General features: G+C 44.7%; 1 protein-coding gene across 2 annotated transcripts in view; it reads left to right on the top strand.

Moving 5' to 3' along the window:
- Window positions 1-21455, top strand: part of SYN3 (synapsin III) — a 186327-nt gene that overhangs the window by 5638 nt on the left and 159234 nt on the right. For both annotated transcript variants that reach the window (XM_009332980.1, XM_009332981.1), the window contains exons 2-3: window positions 7975-8032; window positions 19976-20067. In XM_009332980.1, the coding sequence (XP_009331255.1) occupies window positions 7975-8032; window positions 19976-20067 (150 nt within the window). The remainder of the gene's footprint in view (window positions 1-7974; window positions 8033-19975; window positions 20068-21455) is intronic.

The raw sequence follows: 21455 nt of genomic DNA, 5'->3' as shown, positions 1-21455 counted from the left end.
GCAAGTTTGTGTTAAACGTGTGTGTGTGCACGCATGCACACTTGGAAGTAGCATGAAGAGTTTCTGTATTCCCAAGCATACAGGCATAGGGGTGAAAAGGAGGTAAGGCTGTCAAAGATATTCAATAAATTGCATTTATCACATCACTTTCCAATCTGTTTTAGGTATATCACCATCATGTCTGCCTGTATTTTTGTCCTGCATATGTAAAGCAACTTGGGATCTAGTCCTCCTAAATGAAAGGTGATACAGAAATGTAAAGGATTAGTATCATTGCAAAAATAGACACAAGGAATATGGAAAACATTCCGCACCAGGTTATAAATATGCTAATGCAAGTCAAATCTGGGACCTTAATTGCTTTACCAGAGTTCCTATAAATGCATAGAATTTAACCTCAGAATGTCCTGCCTAGTCCTGTACATAAAAAAAAAAAAAAAAATCCCTCAGTTGTATTTCTCAAGGTTTGTGAGCCAGATTTCTTCTGCTTGAAAGTCAGCAGCCCTGCCCCAGTGTTGGTTCTAGTTAGCCCGGTTCCCCAGCTCCTCAGGTTCAGGGAGGGCTGAGGTGGGCTGGAATAAAATATTGCACAATCCTCAACAAAATGATACCCCTTGCAAACAGCTCCAGGCCATACCATCTAGATTTAGCAACGTGGAAATGTTCCAGCAATGCACTATTTTGATAATACACAAAATAAAATTGCTGCCTCATGTTGTACTTAAAGCAGCCCCCTGACTACCCCCCCAGCTCTTTGTGGCAGGGAGGAATGTGACCACGGTGTAGCCTGGGTGGGGGATCAGACCTACAGCAAAGTGTCCTTCCTATCCTGACAGCTCAGAGACGTACAAAAAGCCATGCCCAAAAGCAGTAGTGCTGCACTAACTAGTGCTTCTTCTCTTGGGGGATGGCTTTGATTACCTCCGTTTCACAAGCAGGAGGTGGCACAGGAAGATTCTGGGAGGCCAGTATTGTGTGGGACTCTGCAGTTTCTTGAATAGAAAGAGTGGCCTGAATGGTTGTGTCTGCAATCGTTAAAGTGCTGGTGGCTTGCCAACACAGGTCTGCCCCAAAAACAGGCATTCGGTTCCCTGAGAGAATAGGAGGACTCACAAAAGAAGATTTAAAAAAACCTGCTCTCTTCCTGCCCCAAAGCTTCCCTTTCTGTGTGCATTCAAGCCAAGAAAATCCTTCCAGCCCTGTAGGGTGGGACCTCAGATGTCATCAAGGACCTCACCACGAGGACTTCCTTTATCCAGAAAAACCCCAAACCATACCATTATCACAGCCCAATACAAACCTCTTCAGGAGAGGCATTTCTTTCCTTGGTGTGATCCCACAACTAATGATGCCTCAGGGGTTGTTTTACGGTAACCAGAGTGGGCTGGGTCTTGTGGTTCTTCCCAGAAGGCAACAAAGGCAGTCTGTTCCCACAGCCTGACCTTGGACACCGAGGACCTACCTGCAGCGCAGCTGAGCTGGCTCTCCGTTTGGTGACTCCAGCAAACCAGGTGGTGACATCACTGAGAGCAAGATGATCTCGCCCCAGGGAGGCACGGGGCTGAAAGCAGCAATACTGCACCCCGGGGCTGAAGTTGAAACTTTTGTGGAGCTCCTGGCAAAGTATCAGTGTATTTAGGGTTACCTTTTGACCCAACCCAAAATTTAGATTTACCTCTTGGTCCCTCCCAGTCTGTCCGTACAGTGTAGGTACCCTTCCCTTCTTTCTGCACATGCCTCTGGTCCATTTAACCTGTAATTCAGACATTGTTTTCTGAGGTGTCAAAGCACACATCCATCATGCTTATCCACCATCTTTAGTATCCTGACACCGCCCACTCCTGGCCCAAGGTACTCTTACAGAATAAATATTAACTACCAACCAGTCCATCCAACAGCTGAACAGTGCATAAAGGTCTCTGGGCCAAAGCAGATGTGGACAAAAGCTCCAGTAGGTTGCAGACCTTGGCATCTGTGGAGTGATTTTTCTCTTCCCTATGCCCTGGGCAGTCAGGATTGACCATCTCAAAAGTCCTTACTATTTACAGCTGGGAATTGCTAAACTGGGGAGAAGTGGTGAAGGGGTCGAGGGCTGGCCCCTGAAAGGAAAACCTTTCTTGTATTCACCCCTGAAGAAAAAAGGGCACAAATGCATCTCTCCTCCCCCCTCTCCTCCCCACTGCCTTTATAGAATGTAGGGGCTGGGGGTTTCGGGGCATTCCAGCGGCTGCTGGCCAGTATCCTGGAAACTGCCTCCTTTTTCCCAGTCCCAGCCCCTTTTATGAAGGAGACAATGCAGACATACAGTGAGTGCCTTGTGCATCACTTGGGCCCCCGGGCCCTTTGACACGGGGATTTCATACAGTGGCTAACCCCCTCCTCTCCCTCCTCAGGGAGGCTTCAGCCTCACCTTTTCCAGGCTGATCCAGAAAGAAATTAGATGCCTTATTTTCCCAAGGGGCTTGAGAGAAATGTGTGTAATGTGATTCCAGGGAAATAATTCAGATAATTCCAGAATTTACCCATGGATCCCTTTTGGTTTATTTATCCATGTCTTTTCTTCACCATTTGTCTCCTTCTTTCCTCCACCCATTCCCTTGCCCATCTCTCCCCAAGAGTCCCGCACATTTCCCCTCTCCTCAGCATGTTTTGCTCTGGCCCCTCCACAGGGCAGGAAAGGCTGCTTCCCACTCCGGATGGGAAGTGGTCTCCATCCAAAGTGTGGCTTGGCTTTCTTTTCTTGTTGTGTCTTGCTCCAGAGGCACAAGCTCAGTCAGAGGATTAGGAGGAATTTGTTATTACAATATCCCTGTGCCCCTCTTTGGCACACTCTCAGTGATACTGAGCCCATTTCTGGGGTGAAGGTACAAGACTGCTCCCGAGTTTGTAGCTCAAGGCCTCTGTCAAGCAGTGATGCCCCAAAAAGCGCCTGGGTTCATTCACGTCACAGGGGATTTGGGCTCAAGCTTATTTGCTCATCTGAAGGATGGCTTCCCAGTTACTCCAAGACATGCTGCCATCAGTTGCAACGACATTTGCTATGTCAGCTTCACTGAGGTCTCCCACAGGAAGAGTTGAGCTATATTTCTTTGATCTCTTCCTATCCTAGGAAATTGCTTCATACAGGAACCATTTTACAGGATACCCTGAAGAAGTCCCATGAATTTAATACAAAGTACCAGCCTGTGTTCAAAGCTGCATAATGTGTCATAACCTCTGCTTCACCCAGCTAATGGACCTGCAGGCACAGCTTTATGCTTTGAATCACTGCACTCCTCCAGTCCACCACGGTCACTTCAGATCTCTTCTCCCTCTTGGCTACTCCCTTCCCAATGCTGAAGCTGGTGTTCTGCACCTTTTCTTACATGGGCTGCTGTCTAGTGGCACTGTACCTGGGCAAGAGCTCCTTGGGAACTTTCTCTAGCTGATGCTTGATACCTGGGCATCTTTTCCTATTCCTCATCTGTGCAGAGCATTTTCCAGCCTGGCAGAAGTTGTGCAGTCCCCTGCTGCATCCCTGATGTCTCTGTTTCCCACAGGTCCAGAGGAAAACACTGAAGCAGTCCTCTGAAGCAGCTTGGATATGCTTCTTTGCACCAAGAGAAAAAAATGCAGAGAGAAGAGAGAAAAAATAACTCGAGGAGAGACAGTACAAGCTCTGCACAAATAGCTTCTCCTGGATTCCTGTGCTGAGCATGTGTACCGCCTGATGGGTTGAGCATTCATTGCACCTACTTTTGTTTTAAAGCAGAAAGAGAACAAGGCAGATGTAACTGGTTATTTATCATACAAAGAGAAATTGCAGGATGATCTATGCTCTCCTAATAGAAGTAGCTTGTGAGTTTTGGCCCTTTGCTGCTGATCCTGGAAGACCCTACTCCACGTGTGGGAGTTGCTTCTCTTGTGCCGTGTTTCTCCATGATGCAGGAGCAGCACAGCGGTGCAGGCTGGCCCCAGCTCCTGTACCTGTAGCCCGCTGGCCCAGCTCTACCTCCCCTGGGCCTGGTGACACGCGGGGCTTTGACAAGGGACTTGGCGCCCCATGAGGACTGAATCCTTGTGTTTGCAGGCTACGGGCATTAGTACAAAGGTGCAGGGGAGCGCTCCAATTCGGGCAGCCCTGGCATAGGTGCAGTATAAGCTGTCCCAGCTGTCGGTGAGACCAGAGGGATAAACTCTGGTATTTGAGCGTCTTACATGTGTCTTTGCAGTCATGGATCAGTGCTGGCATCCCTTGCTCAGGCAGATGCTTTGCAAACACCTAAGGGCACTAATGTTATACATGGACTTTCTGTGAATTAGCTCTTATGTAGGTAATTGGAGGTGAACTGATCATTTATTTTTCCCTGCTGCTATTAAGGATGCACTCCATATCTGACAGAAAATTGTGTATATGCTTCCTCAAGCCATGGTCACTGAGGCAGACTGGGACTGTTTCATGGCAGCTCTGGAAAATAAGCTTTTATTCTTTCCAAACTACTTCATAAGGAGAGGCATCAGGTTTCTTGTGGCCCTGTAATCATGTCAGGGCTGAGGCAGAAAGCAGAAGTTATGTTTGTCTGATGCCCTTGCACCCAGAAAATATGTCCTTTTCCAGAGCATGCGGCTTCTTCATCACAAAGAGAAAGGGGTTCAGGGCAAGCTTTCTCCCTGGAAGCCAGGGCAGATCTTTGGCTGTTTATTATGGTGCTTCCTCCCTCCCAGCCAGTGCAGCCGCATTTAAATGCATTGCCTAGCACTGTAAATCCCACCCAGGAACTGCTCTTGAGCATGGCCCTGCAGTTTTCTTCAGTCAAAACATGTTTACATGCTAATTTACTGAGATCGCAGTAACCGCACCACCCCATCTGCACCCTGCCTAGCCAAATTATAACGCTGTGTTCTGGCGCGTTGAACATCTGACATGCTTTAAAATGAAGGGATGGCCAGCCAGTGGTGGTCAGTGCTGCAGGCTGCCTGGCAGAGGGGGTGTGTTTGCATGGCCAGTGCCTTGCCCGGTGTCCCAAGCTGGGGGATGCCAGACAGCCCCCCTCCCGGGGCAGTGAGCCACTTCTCTGATCACTGGCAGTTGGCTGTGCTGGAGGTGAATGGGGACACTTCTGAGGCTCCCCAGAAAGGTTTTTGACTGGTCTTCTGGGTGCTGCTCCCCTGCTGCACTACAGGCTGTCTAGATAATCCTGCAGCATGTCACTTCCTAGGCAGAAATCTGGAAGAGCCTTGCTCAGGTGGTTTTGGGGCAGAGAGCATCCGCAAATGTCTTGCACAGTCTCACCTGCCAGAAACATCCATCTTTCTTTCTCCTGCATCCCCACCAGAGTGTGGTCTTCCTTTCCTTCATCCCACATCCACTGTAGGGACCAGAAACCATTTCATACATTGCACAATACTGACCAAAAGACTCTCCCTCTTGCAACAGAGGCATCATGATATTTCTGCAGCATCAGAAATTATTCCAGCTTGCTTGAAATTTCAGGAGCTACAGGGTGAGGCTAAAGCCATTTTTCTTTTCAACATGATAGCCTCTACTGCCCAGGGGGTCCAAAACCCCAGGTGCACATTGAAAACATCACTCCATCCATTTCAGTGATGTTTCAGTAAGAAGTGTTTCATTCTTACCCTGGGCTGTGTCAAAATGATGGGCTGACCAAAATATTTGGCTGCAAATTGCTTAGCATTTGTAGTCTTCAGAGACACTCGGAGAAGGTTAACCCTCCTGCGAGGTTGTCCTTAAAAGAAAGTGATATATTGTGCTGTTAAAAGAAAGTTATCTGAGACATGGGATGAGACAACCTGTGTGGAAAGAGGGATAAGAAGAAGAGGCCACATGGTGTCTAAGTTAAGGTCCCTTGCTCTGTTCCAATGACTCCTCACACTTGGATGTGCCCTCTGTGTGACTATCCATGAGCAGAGCCAGTATTGTAGAGATGGGAGAGAGGATTTTTTAACCATGTGAAGGCTAATTTCCTGGACTAGGCAGTGGAAGCCTCTTTGTTCCATCTGTATCAGGCTGAAGACTGTGTTTAATCACACTTCATTACAAGCTGAAGCAAAGCAGCACCAAGGAGTTTGCAACCAGCTGGTCAGCAAAGAGGAGAGGCCATAGAGGGAGGAACTGTGTTTCATAAATGTGAGTAAGGAGTATATATTATGAGCGTGCTGGGAATAAAAACAAGCTTGTACCAGTGAATAGTGCGCCTCAAATTTCAGACCAGTTCCTGTGGGCCCACTTAAAGCTTATTCCAGTTTTTGAGAAGTCACTGGTTCCAGCAATATCCCCAATGTTTAGGAGCGAGGAATGTTGCCAGACCCTCTAGAGCCATGCCTCCAGAAATACGATGGAATTATTATTAAGTGCATTTAGTATTCCTGTTTATTGTTAGAGGCGTGATGTCTCAGCTTTTCTGTTGAGTTGCTTTTTTTCATGTAACACTCATAAATTCAAAAAGGGAGGAAAAATGGCCAGAGCTCTGCTTTTTATACTGGGCAGGGGTTGTTTGAGCCACTTGGTCTTGGTCACACCTGGCTGCTACGCTGTCCCTCACTGACATCTATGCAGAGGTCTTATTAGCATCATGCTGATGGATGGGCTCTCTGGGAAGGGAAGCGTGGTACAGCCTTCAGATACCCTCGTTAGAACAAAGCGGAAAACTTTTGACATTTTTTAATGTCTTTTTCTAATAAAATGAAAGTTTTTGACTTGGTTTTGAGCCAGAATGACAAAACAAAACAACTTTTTTATTTACATTTCACATTTCTGGGGGAGGGGAGCATTCAGCTGAAAACTGGTGTGTTTCAGCCATGGGGAAAATTGCCTTCCTACTGTCTCTCCTTTTTTTATTGGAACAAATAGACACATAGTAAAAATGTGAGCCAGCTTCTTTTTTTGTTAATACTATAAAATAGGGAGCAAAGCCGGCTTCCCCTCATTTTCCTCTACTTCTTTATTCTGTCCTCTCTTTGCCAATTGGAAACAGAACGCAGAGAGTTACTTTGTCTCTGGAAACAGCTCTTGCAGGGCTTAGCTGTGTTTTCAATGCTTTCCAAACAGAAGAGCTTTTTGGAACCTACATGGTCTTCCTGAAGTTTTAGGGGTGAGGGCTGAGAAAATCAATCTGTATTTTCTGCTGTCAAGCTTGTTTGGCGAGGGGAAGAATTGGGGAGAAATTTTCACAGGGGAAATTATATCGGCAATTTCCCTGCCGACTAATCAATATAAGGGACATTATACACAAATATGAATAAAAAAGCTAAGACTGCCTGCCCTTTTCCTATGTTTTCTTCTCCAACGCTACTGTCAGCCTTCCCCTCTCATGAACAACCGATCCTTCTGAAAGTGCTTTGTTGTCTGCATAGCGTAGGCAGCTAGGAGCAGAGGTGGTGGAAGGTATATGTCCTTCTCATGACTCTGTCCAACTCCAAAGTAAACACATTTTCTCAGTTCAGGAGAAGAGACCCTTCACTAGTGACACTGTAGATGCAGATACTGTTTCTCTAAATCAGTAGCAGAAAGACAAACAGAATTGAAAAGCAGCTCTGTAGCAAGACAGCAAGAGAATAGGCTTCACAAGTGCTTCAGCTGTGATGATAAAGATCCTTGCTCAACATCAGAAGTTTCTGATTCCATGCCATATGTTGCTCTCCTTCTTTTACAGAATAGAGTATTAAATGAGACATAGCAAGGAATCATTGATTAGAGTTGTTGCTCTGGAAAAGATTAGGAGAGCATTTTGTTTTCAGTTTGAAAATAAAATGAAAAAGTCACAAGTCTTGAAGGAACTTTCCAATGTGGTTTTCATCTGGCTTGGCAGGTTTCTCCTGGAGAACAGAAAGCTGAAAGCAGATAGGAATTAGGAAAACATGCTGTGACCTGGATAGAAATTCTTCAGCAAAAAGGGAAATGCAGAAGCAAAATGGTATGTAATGAAAGCCAAAAATCTTCTTTAACCATGTTTGTCTTTCTCGTTTCTTCTGCAGGGCCAAGTATTTCCAGGGGAAGAAGGTGAATGGAGAATTTGATATCCGAGTGGAACAGGTCAGTGACAACTAAATTGGGCTCTAAGAAATGTGTGTGGACAGGGATGAGGTCTTAATGACAGATAATCTGTGGATACTTCTTCTCTTGAAGAAAGGAACTAATGAGGAGTTTTAAGATGTCCACTTCATAGAATTGTGGAAGCTATAAATAAAAATATCTTATTGGGCCATTCCTTCATCCTCCCTACCTTTGCAGAATGAGTCGCTATTTCACCTTAAAATGAAATTTTCTGTTCTGATTATGGGATTATAATTTCTTCCGTTGGAAGACTACCTCACAGCTCCACATATATGCCTGAAAAGGTGCAAAGCCAGTATGCCACAGCACATGTTGGTGATGTCATGTTCCACGTGTGAGCTATACAAGTCTTCTGACTTACCCTGATTTAAGCCTAAAACCTTTGGTTTAAGTATGCAAAATAACTACATATGGCAACATCTTTTTATCTGTTGGAAGTCCATAGGAACAGTAAGGAGGTTCATGGCCTGTTTTCTGATGTGCTCTGCAGGGCATTGGACAAATTCTTTTTCTCTGTTAGCCTTGGCACCAGCCATTAACTTCAGTTGAAAACTCTTCATGTTGGGGTCTGTCCCTCCTCTCTGTGTTGGTGCAGTGTCTGTTAAAATGAAGTCTAAGTATTGACTGAGACTTTGGATGCTGTTGTCAAAGTAGAAATGATTATTAATAATCATCTGCAGGTGTCTAACTTGAAAGCAGGCATAAGAAGAGAGAGATGTAGAGATGAGCTGGTGATCCTGAAGGAATCATATGCTTGTTTCATACTCATTAGGGCTATAAAACTGCTTGGATGGATAAAGAAAGCTGGTGAATGTTATTTGAATGACATGATATTTTCTGTCTTTATAAAGCTGTTGATTCTGCATCATGTGTGTACGTGCAAGCATGTGTGTATGTGTATAGAATTATTAATGCAGTGGTTTTGAAGACTTTCTCAGGACACATTGCCCTTGATAAGGTGTTCCTTCTCTTTTCAAAGGGGTGCTGTCCAATTGCCCAGAACTATACATGAGCACGCATGTTCTGATTAAAGGCTGTGTCTGGGACAGAAAAGTTAGCAAGTCATTTTTTTGCAACTATGATACTACGAACACTTCATTTTCCTCTTTTTATTGGTATCACACTTGTCAGTACTGGGTGGTATTAGCAAGAACAATTCTCACTTGCACTTCCTTATCAAAGTCTTTATTTTGCTGGCTGCCTCAGTAAATGTCCTAAAAGAGAACAGGAAAAAAAAAATTAAAAATCACACTTCTCACATAGAAGCATGGAATCAAATAATAATTCAGATTTTCCCTTCAAACCTCTGATCCAATCCGCTCCACTGCTCAAAGCAGGGTCAGCTTCAAAGCTAGACCTGGTGCTCTTCAAACTGACCTGTTAATTCTTTCCTAAACCTCCAGCCTCTTGCCTTTCCCCTCATAGTCCTTCTCCTCAAATGTTATTGCACTGGAGGTCCTTATAAAGGAACTATCTTCAAATGGTTGGTGAGCAGAGAAGGGCAGAAGTGGACTCTTGATCCCTGATGGGTTAAACCCAGTAATGACCCTCGTCATCATCACTAGGTAGCTTACCACATTTCCCCAAGGACTCTTTCAGGGAGACTTTCCCAGTCTGTCTCTTGAAATCCTTCACGTAAGCTGAATGTCCATGTTTGAGATGAGGCAGCAAATTGCTCCAAGCAAAGACCATAAGGCTGGTGTGACTCTGCTGGTGAGGACCATTGCCAGGCCCCTTGCAGCCTTCTTTAAATACTCATCATAGTGACTGCAGCGTTGCCCAAGGGAATGAAGCGCGCAGTGGGTAGGAGAGTTGAGGAACAATGAACAAGGGCCCCAGCTGCTTCCCCTCGCTCCCTCCCTGCCCCTGAGATCAGGCAGCCGAGCTTCCACGTAGCGGGCAGGGAACTGCTCTTGAATCCCCCAGACCTCGAAAGCAGAAGGGATGATCACTTTCCCCAGCTGGATCACTGTCTGTCAAGGGAAACACAGAAGCTGCATTGTCATGGGCAGTCCTTGAATCTGACCTCAGGCCCCTCTGCATATCATTGAGGCCAAGAGAGGGGCACTTCTTTCTTCAAACTCTGGCTTTTTGTCCCCTTTGTTTTTTGCCCATCCATCCTTGCTCAGTATTTCTTGATATTTAATTTTCAGTTATTGCTCCTACCCTGATTATCTGGAGCCTTCCTCGCTTCTTCATTCTCTTCTTCAAGCACAATCCAGGAGCCTAAACTGTTGTGCAACAGGTCCCCTGAGGCTGAACGCAGACCCTCTTGACCTGAAAAATGAATGTTCTTCCATAGTCTCCTTACGGAAAAAAAAAAGCAGGGAATAACAGTGTTTACCAGCCTGGTTCACACCTTTCTCTTCGAGTTCCCAGCTCACCAGTCTTCACTACTATAACTGTTCCATGAACGGCTCACAGACTGTGCCATGGTGCACAAGCCATAACCTGGCTGTTGAATAAACTCTGCATCAGATTGAGGTTTGACTCTCGGACACTTCTTGAGCCACTTGGTCTGCTCAGTAAGTTCATCTAGTTTTTCAGTTTTTCCATTTGATTCTGCTTCAGATAACCACACATTATTGACTCAGCCAGAAATACAGTTTGCCTTAGGAATTTTTTTTATATTTTATAGGAAAAACCACTTTTGATCTGAAAAACTAAATAACAAAGAAGTTTGAATGGCAGAAAGCAGTGAAAGGAAATATCCAAATGTTAAATACTCTTGAAAAACCACATTGGGAAAAAGCAACTGCCCTATTTTTTCTGACCGTGCTAATTTTTTTTGCCATTCTTCCAGGATGCTTTGTAGTTGGTTTAAACTGAAGGAAGAGTTTGCCTTGTTGCTTTTTCTCTTCATCTTTCATCTCCAGCTCTATTACATCTTAATTCTTTATTAGCAAGCCATTTCAGCAATCTTTGGGGAAACCAGAGCAGGATAGTAGGTGATTTTTTTTTTTTAACGTCATGACATCACTTATTTGTAATGGAGCAGGAGTGCTGAAAGCAGCGCTGTCTCCCTCTCTCAGCAGCGGGAAGTCAGTTATCTAATCTGGTTATACACCCCTACCAGCTCTCTGAGCTGCCTCTCCCCCTTGGCTGTCATCCGAGGAATGCAAGACGTATGTGATCATGCTGTCTCTTTCCATCTATCCCCCACACCCAACACTGTGGAAGGCACTGGCTGATTTCAGCCAAATTGGAGAAACAGGCAGAAGTTTCAAGATACGAAGTTTCTACAAGAGGTGAATTCAGTTCGTATTAGATGCTGGATAATCCGCAGGGAAAAGACTGTTAAATGCCATCCTGCTGCTCAGGGAGCTGCTTCTGTAAGTCTCAGCCTCTATGAAAATAGGTTTTATGGACTCTCAAAGAAGGTTTTCTGGTTCTTTAGCACAGAAATTAATTGCATGACCTCAATACTGCTCCCAGGCCCTCGTCCTTCAGCTAGGTCCATTACCACTAGCAAAAGACCTGGTGCCAGTGAATAGGAGAGAGAGTTGTCAGGGACACTGCAGTGGGTATACCCTCTCCAGCCTTTGCTGTTACCTGTCATTCATCAAAATGAACATGAGGCCTGACTTTGTTTCCACCTTTGTTTCTTCTCTTCTAATCTTCAGCATAACATGCAAAACATATTTATTAATGTGCTTTAGAGGCAGCAGGATTTATTATTGCCCACCCTTGACTGAAACCCAGGCATGCAATGCCATTGCATTCTCCCTGCTGGCTGCAGGGGGAGAGGCGTGGGGCTGAGTGAGGGCTAGGGCAGTGGGAAGCAAGTGCAAGCGCTCTCCCAAATCAGGGCCGCTTTTTCTTTGGAGGCAGTTTGGATTACATTTTGATTATTTGGATATTTTTCCACTACAAGTCCTTCTGTAGCAATAAGAGTCATTCATAAGACTGAATGAAACACTGATCAAAAAGTGAAAATCTATTTGACCTATTCCCATTAAAACCCTGATGGTTTAAGTTTTATTCAGTGTAGCTAAACCCCTAAGCTTTAAAGAGCAGCTGAGTCTAAAAATACTATCACTATTTTATGTTAAAAATAAGGTTCTTAGATTTTGATCCATGTTGTTGCTTTTAGTTGCCTTGTGATTTCTAGCTTTGAGAACTGCAGTGAATACATCTCCAGTTCTTTTCTCTAGAAATACAAACGCTAGAGAAATTCTTTTAGAAATGAAAAGTATAAGTTTGATTAAATGGCTCTAAGGCTAAGTTGAGCTTAAAGAAGAATCTTAAAGTGCCACAGGAATTCACCACATTGCTTTTAGTGTCTCACAAAATTAATCTTGCTTTTATCTTCTCAGTCCTTCACTGGCCAGAGGACAGGAGGCATTAAGAAACACAATATATTCAGGAAGAGGAGGAATTTTACCATAGGCCTTATGCTCTGTCAAATGTTTTCCACCACTAGAGGCAACTGGTAGTAATTCAGCACCTCCTTCCCCACCCTCTCTGCCCTGTCCCAGAGAAAACTAAGCCTTGCATGCTCTAAGGATTTCATATGACTCTGGAGTTTCCCATATGGATCATAATATACCCCAGGTGGAGGTCTCCTTGGGCATTAGGCATGCCCCATGCACAAGGGGGATTCCGAATGGCCGTGCATCCCTAGCACACCCAGGTACAAGCAGAAGAGGGCAGGAGAGCCAGGGCTGAGACCCGGACAACCACAGACCCATCAGACAAACCGTGACACTGTGGGCAGTGGCCAGATGAGTGGGACGCTTGCCACCAGTCTGGGAGAGAGATGCCCACAAAGCAGGAGATGTGCAGAGCGGGGTGGGATGACCGTGGAGACCTGACTTATGAGAAGAGGCTGAAAGGGTTGAGTTTGTTTATCCTGCCAAAACAGAGGCTGAAGGAGATATGGCTGCTTTTAATAAATACACTGGTTTAAGAAAGGGTTTTGTGACGTGGTGCCTGCAGTAGCAAGGGCTTAGACCCTATAGCTCCGGTGAGCTTTTCCAGTCCTGTGCCCTGCACTCACCAATGTGAGCCCAGGAGGGAGAGAGGAGAGCACAGACCTAGCAGGCGAGAGCAAGCAGCACGTCTTAGAAAGAGCCTGCCACCTTCGGGGTACCCGAAGATAGTTCCCAAATAGCTACCTTCAGATAGTTCCCAAAGGCATTTTTATATATTCAGAGGCATCTTTCCCAGCATTGGCTAATTGATGGTGGAGGGGGGTGAAAAGGGTGAAGAGGGAGTGATGAGGCCAAAAGGTTCATCTAAATTTTTATTCCTGTTGTTTGTCCACCCGTCTCCTTCCCACCATTTCCTGCTGTGACGAGGTGGGTCCGTTTGTCCGTCTGACACGCATTCTTCTTGCACAGCTCATTCACTTGTTCCTGCTGCCTGGTTTATTTTCAGGGAATGATTATTCAGTGAACTCCTATGTACATGCTTCTGGAAAAGTCTTGCGGTATAGATTATGACTCCATTGGCAGCATTGTCAGGAAAAAAGTTGTACTTGGCACTCACGGAAGATAATTGTAACACAAATCATGAATTCCAGCTCCATTGTACTTCCCGGCCTAAAGAGATATTTTCATGTGCAGCACAAAGTGGTCCTTTCAAAAGGTAGAGTCTGATAGGCCCATGTGTGCTGAGAGGAAAATTAGCCTCTCATCAAATAACTGTATAATTTTTATTCATTATATGCTTTGGGTTTTTTTTTTTCCAACTGAAAGCCAGAAAGCAGTTCAAGAACAGCAGTTCTCATAATTTGCCACATACAAGCATTCAAAAACCATGAATAAAGGGAAATGGAGAAATAGCAAGAATGACTCAAAAATCATGAATTTCTTAAATAAATAGTACCTTCAATTTTTTTGTTGTTTTCCATTGGCTTTTGGAGGCTTACAGAGTTCATGTCTTTGAGCTATTTCCTGGGATAAAAAGGTTTAGAAAAATGCTTTTGCTAGAGCTTCAATTTTCAGGCAGTCACACAACTTCTGAAAAGAAAATTTAAGAGACAATTCCAAACGCCATCAGAGCTGATGCACCAAAAGGCACTCACACAGGTCAAGGCATGTGGACCTTCAGCATCAGCACTGTCTGTAGGCTAGGAGCATGCATCCTAGCTTCAGGACTTGTGACGTGCAGTTGTGGAAGCTCCCCTTGGAGCCGCACAGCAGCATCCCCCTACCAGCTGGACCCTCTCCGTCCTTTTTTCCTAGAGAGCAATCCCAGTACTGGGGGAAGGTGGGGAGCAGGGTGCCTCCCCAAGACAAAATGTCTCAGGAAAGAGACATGGGGAATCAGGGTGTGTAATCTCTAATTCTGCAAGCATGTGCACACCAAGCACGCACAGCCCCAGCCCTCCCCCTCTTCACATCCATACAATCTGTTCACCCTTCTGCCTGTGCAGGATTTAGGGATTGCTTACTTCCCCCCTGAAATGCTTGTAATGGTTGTAGTGAAATGTGCTGTTACAGGAATGCAGTCTGGTGTCTGCCAAAGTCTTTCTTTCCTTGTACATATTGGAAGATCCACCAAAAACTAAAGCAGAAAATCCACTGAGGAATGTATATGATTTGATTAGACAGTAGTAATTCCTCATCCCAAGTGCCTAAGCCATGACACGGACCAGCCTGTTATTCTGACTGCATTTTGTGTCACGGGGCAGGGGGAGAAAAACAGACGTGCAGTGATAATTGGTGAGGAGTTTCAGGAGCAAGACTGGGAGAGTGGAAAGCCTTGGTCAAAGCACAATCAGTGGGTAGGGGAGAGCCAAAGGAGACATGGAGACTGGGGAGCTCTGGCCACGTGAGAGACCCAGCACCCTGCAAGCCACCTGTGGCTCCAGTGCCACAAGTCAACCCACCTTCCACCATGCCCATGTGGGTGAGAGGGGCTGGTCAGAGTGACTACCAAACTTGTGCTTAGGATCTTGATGTGAGTACTCTGCATCGTGTTATGGAAAGCTGCATACTATAGTGGTAGCTCGGTGCTGTGATCTACATGATGGAATAACCCCCCAAAATGCCAGTGTATGTGTTACAGCGCATGCTGTGTTGCACTGAGGAAAGTGCAAAGGTTCCCTGGCAGTGCTAAACCCCCTTCTGCTATTTATGTGTCTGTGCAGTATACATGCAAATGGGGGTATGTATGCAAATATTCACACAAAAGTCTAATGTAACTTTGTGTCTCCCTTTTAAGCAATAACCAACCTGAGTAGCTTTTAGTTAGGTTACGTACAGATGAGGGCTTAGAAAGTTCAGTAGCTCAAAAAAACCCAATGTGCTTGTCACTGCATGGACACACTAAGCCCACCTGCTTTAAAAAAAAAAAAAAATCAGCCACCATGCCCCCAAAACACAAACCCAAAAACCACATCCCTATTCCTGCATTCTTGTGCCACAATGAAGATGAACTTACCCTCAGCATCTGCTCAAGGAGCAAACTGGGATGCTTTCCTGGGGTTCCCCCTTGACGTGCAGGGAGAATTTTAATAAGGACATCTGCCAGATACCGAACTTATCACAGGATGGTTGAGCCTGGAAGGCACATCTGGATGTCTCGTAGTCCAACAACCTGCTCTGAGCAAGTTCACCTAGAGCAGGATGCTCAAGACCATGGCCAATAAAGGTTTTAGCATCTCCAGGGATGGAGATTCCACAGCCTCTTTGGGCAACCTGTTCCAGTGTTTGACCATCATCACAATAAAAAGGGTGTTTTCTTGTGTTTACATGGAATTTAGTGTATTTCATTTTGTGCCCGTTGCCCTTTGTCCTTTCCCTGGGCATCACTGAGAAGAGTATGGCTCCATCTTCTTTACTACCTCCCATCAGGGTTTTATAGACATTGACAAATCTCCCCCTTATGCATCAATCATCAATGGCAGATGCACAAGACGAGTCAGTAGCCTGGACAAAGCAACGCAAGGATTACAGGTGATCTCAGCTGGAATATGAGTTAAAAGATAGTCATGTTGCTGCACATATAACAAATCCATACTGGAACATATGGACAGCAGTATTATATGTAAGGCAAGTGGCCTTACATCTTACTCAACAATGGTCAGGTCTCTGCTGAAGGATCATGGTGAGTTTGGGCCATTACAACTCAAGAAAGTTGCAGACCTATCACAGAGGATCCCAGTGACAGCAACAACATTGATCACTGTGCTGAAAAACATCACCTCTAAGAAAATCTTACAAGAATGGGGTTGGTTTTGTCTAAGGAAAAAAAAAGAAGAAGGAAGGGTAAGTCTTCAAGCAGTGAGTCTTCAGGTTCTGCAGGAGGAAGTAATGGACAAAAAAATTACAAAAAGTAAGGTGAGAGATTTAGGTTGGACATTGGGAAAACTTTCCAAGGTTGTTGAGGCACAAATTGCCTGAGGAGGTTCCTCATCTGTGGAAGACACGAGAAGGTTATGTAGTATCTGCACGCAACGGCAGAGGTAGGGCTGATCCTGCCTTTGGAAAGAGAGACAGACTATGTGATGTCTTGAAGTCCTTCCAACCCAACTTTCTGTTGTTCTATGAAAAATGCGCAAAATCCACCTTGAACATGTGCCTCTCATGAAGTATTAAAAGGTACGGCTACTAAGCCAGGCATTTCTATTATCGCATTATTTAAAATGACAAAATCCTCCTTGTTTTATTATCAGCAAGCAGAAACAGAAACTCTAAAATAGCTCACCAAAAAGATCTCCAGTGCCTAGAGAACACTGATGGGAGAAACTGAGAGTAGCTTAAGATTTAGTCCAAATGATCTGGAGAGATTTCTGAATCTGAATACCTGAAATAGGCATTTTTAACAGAACTATTCTCAAAATATCTGTGGGCATCCTCCCAAATCTGGGCCTCACAGAGGTACAAAATATTTCTACTCCCACAGTCTGTATTATGTTATTCTTCAAGATGGATTGTGTCGCGTTTGTCACACGTGGTTCACTCTTGCCCTAAATGTTTTTGCAGCCACTGGCACCATTGCAAAGCAAGTATAAAACACCATCAGGCTAATGTAATGCCTTCTTCTATTCGATGAGTCCTAATGCAAATGGCTCTGCAAGGCCACGGGGAGCTGGGCTCTCCTGTTTTATGCATAGTTACCTGTCACTCTATCTGCATGGGCTGCTTTCAAAGACCTCTTTGTCTGCAAGGTAAACTCAGGCTGGAGATGATCTCAGACTTTAAATCCCAGCCAAGGGAAGTCATCAGGCTACAAAACCCACAAAGTTAAAAATACAGGGAGCACTGGAAAATCAACAGGAAACAATTTCTGCTGACTGAAGTTTTCAGCCTTCTTCCAAACGCCAGCTAGCAGCGGCCTGTCAGATGGGACAAAGCAGCTACATGAAAGCAGCAGCGGTCCTTAACTTAGTCCATTAAAGCAGGAGCGAATGCCAGGAAAAGATTAGGATTGTCTCTCAGCTGTGATTGTATATCTGGATGTTTTGGCGCCAAGGTAGCTGAGTCCCGCAGACCCTCTTTCCACTCCTTCCTCGTGGCGAGGGTGCCCTGGACAATGGTTGCCAAAGGGGATTTCTCCCTTTCTTCTGGCTCTTGACATTAGCAGGCCTGAAATTGGTCCTGGCAGTTTGGTATGAAGTACTTCCCATCTCGGGGGATTCCCAGGCCTGTTTGGATGTCAGGTGTCTGAACACAGCTTTCTTTGGTCTGACTGTCTCGGGGCAATGCCTGTCAGACTGACTTAGTTAGATTGTAAGTGCCAGCCATCAAATGAAGATGGCTTCATCTTTCACCCCCAGCAAAGCACAGTGTTAAGCTCGTTAGTACAAAACCATTATGGAAAAAATTATGGAAGAAAAGCATAAAAACCATGAAAACACAGACCTAAAACTTTCTTCTCTTGCTCTGGTGTTCGCATCAGATGATGCATCCCTCAGCTGCAGAAGCTGAAGGTCCAGCTCAGTAACACTCTGCTTTCAGAGTGGGACGTCTCTGAGGCATACCCAGACACAGGGGTGGGAAAACCATCCTTTCATCTCCCCAGTCCACAGAGCCTCTCGAGCCCACGTGTAAGCTAGCAAGCTTGCCTTGACCCACTGGGGAGCTCACTGATGGTACCCAGAGCACCTGCTCTTGCTGAATTTGTTCAAGGTGGACTCCCCCCTCCCTCCATCTATTGAGATTTTTCAAATGTATAAAATGCAGGTGCCTTTTAAAGGTACATATTTTCTTATCTCTGATCCAATATGATCACTGAAGAAACATGGCTGTGGCCAAGGCAGCACTGTGCAACCCCATAAGAAAAGCCCAGCCAGTCACATGAACCACTGCCATTCCCTCCGTGTGTGTGTATATGTGTTTGAAGTAGGATTTATTTCTTGGCAACAGGCATTTTCCCCCTCCTTTCATTGTAATTGGTAGTTACAATGATGTAAGATCATTTAAGGGTATTGCTTTAAAAAGTTTACACAGGGCCGCAGACGTGAAATCTTATTACATCATTGGGTCACCAGTCCACGGTCATTGCTTTAAAATTATGTGGATTTTAAAAAAAGAAAGTTGGAAGTGATTTTTTCATTTGTCGTCTGGCCTCTGAGCCTTTACAGGTGCACTAATTCTCCATTGGCAAGTTTTTTCCATGCGCTCATGAGGACAAAACACACTTTTTTCCTTCTCTTTTCTTTTTTTTTTTTTAATAAAAGTTGTTCCTGGCACTATCGTTTGGTTCCAGCTAGTAGAATTATCAGAAGAATGTTAAATACTACAAGAATATCAATAAAATCACAGGCATTAGCAACACCATCCGAGTGCTCTGATATTAGGTGGCCACTGGTTAGACGATGATTTTACTGCTGCCCAGTCTCCATCATACTAAGTCTGAAAGAAATGCATTAACAGGAAGAGGGAAAAAAAGCTGTTCAAAGGGAGAAGACTAAATTTTCTGTCTCAAAAACTGAAACCTGATTATTTATATATGCAGGCACTAATTTAATACAGGATTCTGAATCCATACAGGTATGTTTGCATCGTGCTGGAAAGAGAGGACTGGCATGGCAGAATAATAAGCTATTCTAGCCTGGGGTATAGTCATTTGCTCATGAAGGAGAGAGTTATGATTTAGAGCCTAAGTTGAGCACTGATCAGCTAATCCTGCCATCCTCCTCCTACTGAGAGTGGCCTGAGACCATCGAGTCTCGCCGGCACTCCTGTCTGAGGGACAGCAGAGCCAGCGGCCATGTGGGAGGATTATCACAACTCTCGCCCAGTTAATTGCTCTGATTTGTGTCTTAACCTTCACTGACACCCACTGCAGTTGTAATAGCCCCCATGCACATTGCCTTTTGCTCCCCATAGCTTAAATATTCCTTGCTAACCTTTCTGGCCTTGTAAGTCGCACCTCTTTTAAAATATAAAGTGTTTTAATAATTGAGCAGTACTGTTAATAGCCTACCCAGCTTTGCTAACCCTTTAATAGTTAAAATCTTAATAAGTAAACTGCATCAGGTGGGTTTCTCTGCTTATCACCTTCCCTCAGCACAATGAGGCTTTTTAGCTATTTAGGGAGGTTTAAATCTTTTGTATTAGGTTTATAGCTGGCCAGTGGCACAACAGCCAACTCAGCCATAATTCTAGATGGCTATTTCCAAGTGGAAACTTGGAATTTGAATTCAAATGACCTTACCTCTTTTTATTATTATTATTCTTTCCTGTATGTATTTTTCAGCTTGCTCATTCTTAATTCCTTCAGTACTTATTACTGCAATAAGCCTAATCCTGTGTACTTGTACACCCCAAGTGTGGGAGCCGTAAATACTTCCGCAGTCCCTCCAGGGCAAATCAGCTGTAATTGGATCTCCTATTGCCTCATGAAAAAAAGAAAAAAAAGGAAAAGAAGGAAAGGCACATTCTAGCCGAAGACAATTCTGCGTCTGTGCCCGTGTGTTTGTGTCTCTGCTGCCCTCGAGTAACTCTCTGTCCTTTTGCTCTGCTCCAGGCTGAGTTCTCCGAGCTGAACCTGGCTGCTTACGTCACGGGCGGCTGCATGGTGGACATGCAGGTCATGAGGAATGGCACCAAGGTGGTAAGGTGAGGAGCACTAGTTTGTCTTGAAAATTGGGCTTTCTGGAGCAATGTTGGGGCAAGCAGGATGACCTCAGGGTCTGACAGGTATCTGAACTGGGGCAGCGCAGTCCTGATGACTTCGAGGTTTCCTGGAAGAGGTGGAAAGACTGACCTGACTGGTGGTTTTGTATCAGGTCTCAGTTGCACATTATGCCATACAGTCATTGTTTCCAGTCTAGACCCTTCATGCAACCACAAATGCCTCCTTTTCAGGTCCTTTTTAGCCTCAGGCCTCCCAATAAAAGGGACAATGCATCTGCCTTTCCCTTGATTTTTTTCTCCTTCAATGTCAACTAACCTTCATTGTAAACAGTGGCTTGCATTCATTAGCCTACCTTGCATTAGCCACAAAGCCTTTCCATGATCCTGATCTTCACAGCCTCATTTGTTCCTGAAATATCACCTTTTTTTGCCAGACATTCCCAATGCTCCCAGCCTTGCCCTGTGGTATATCTCAAAGGTAGTACCATATCTCTGTTTGATGGGGATTTCTGTCCCTACTAGTGTTACTTTGTAATCGCAGTCATTGCAAGCAGACTCTTTTCCTCAGCAATGCTTCCCCAATCACACACCCAATTCACTTTCCAAAAGCATTGCTCCCCTTCTTTCTGACACCAGAATGCCTGCAATTCGGAGTTAATGTTATTACCTTTCACCCTTTTATTCCCAAGCCTACATCTTTATGAGTTTCTGTCATTACAACTTCTAACTCTATATTTCATCTCTGGTACAGTAGCTTTTCTTTGTTCCTGTTGAAATCTCATTGCTATTCCCAAACCATTTTTCTAGCCTCCCTGCTTCTTTTTGTACAATTCTTCTGCGCTTTTTGGTGTATACAGCGTCTCCGAGTTTAATATTGTTCACACATTTAATCAACGGTTTTGTCTGTTTGCTTCTAGTTCAGAAATAGAGACACCTAATATAGCATGCAGGGATATTTTTGAAAGGGATTATTAGAACAGCTGAAAAACAGTGATTCTGAGCACACTGGCCTCAGTTTAATTTCTCAAGATGTCATTTCCAGTCCAAACAGTGCAAAGCAACACTTGTCACTGTCAGTTAGCTATGACTGTGGTCCATCAATTCATTTCAGGTCTTGACAGATCTTAGTACATCCACAAGTCTTCATTCATTCTTTGGTACAATTTCACAAGCGTCTGCTAAAAACTTTTAAGGATGAGTCTGTTACATCCATTTGTTTTCTCTCATCCCACAAATGTCTGTTTCTCAGTGAAACAAAGCGTATGTCCCGTGAACCAGCCACTGGAGCATCTGTCAGACAGTGTGCTGTGCTAATGCATTCTTGTGTTTGCTTGCTCATGACACTGGAAGGTTTCCCAAGAACCATTTCC

The sequence above is a fragment of the Pygoscelis adeliae genome, unplaced genomic scaffold (assembly GCF_000699105.1).
Source record: "Pygoscelis adeliae isolate BGI_AS28 unplaced genomic scaffold, ASM69910v1 Scaffold38, whole genome shotgun sequence".
Taxonomy (NCBI): domain Eukaryota; kingdom Metazoa; phylum Chordata; class Aves; order Sphenisciformes; family Spheniscidae; genus Pygoscelis; species Pygoscelis adeliae.
This window is presented reverse-complemented; position numbering and strand designations above follow the sequence as displayed.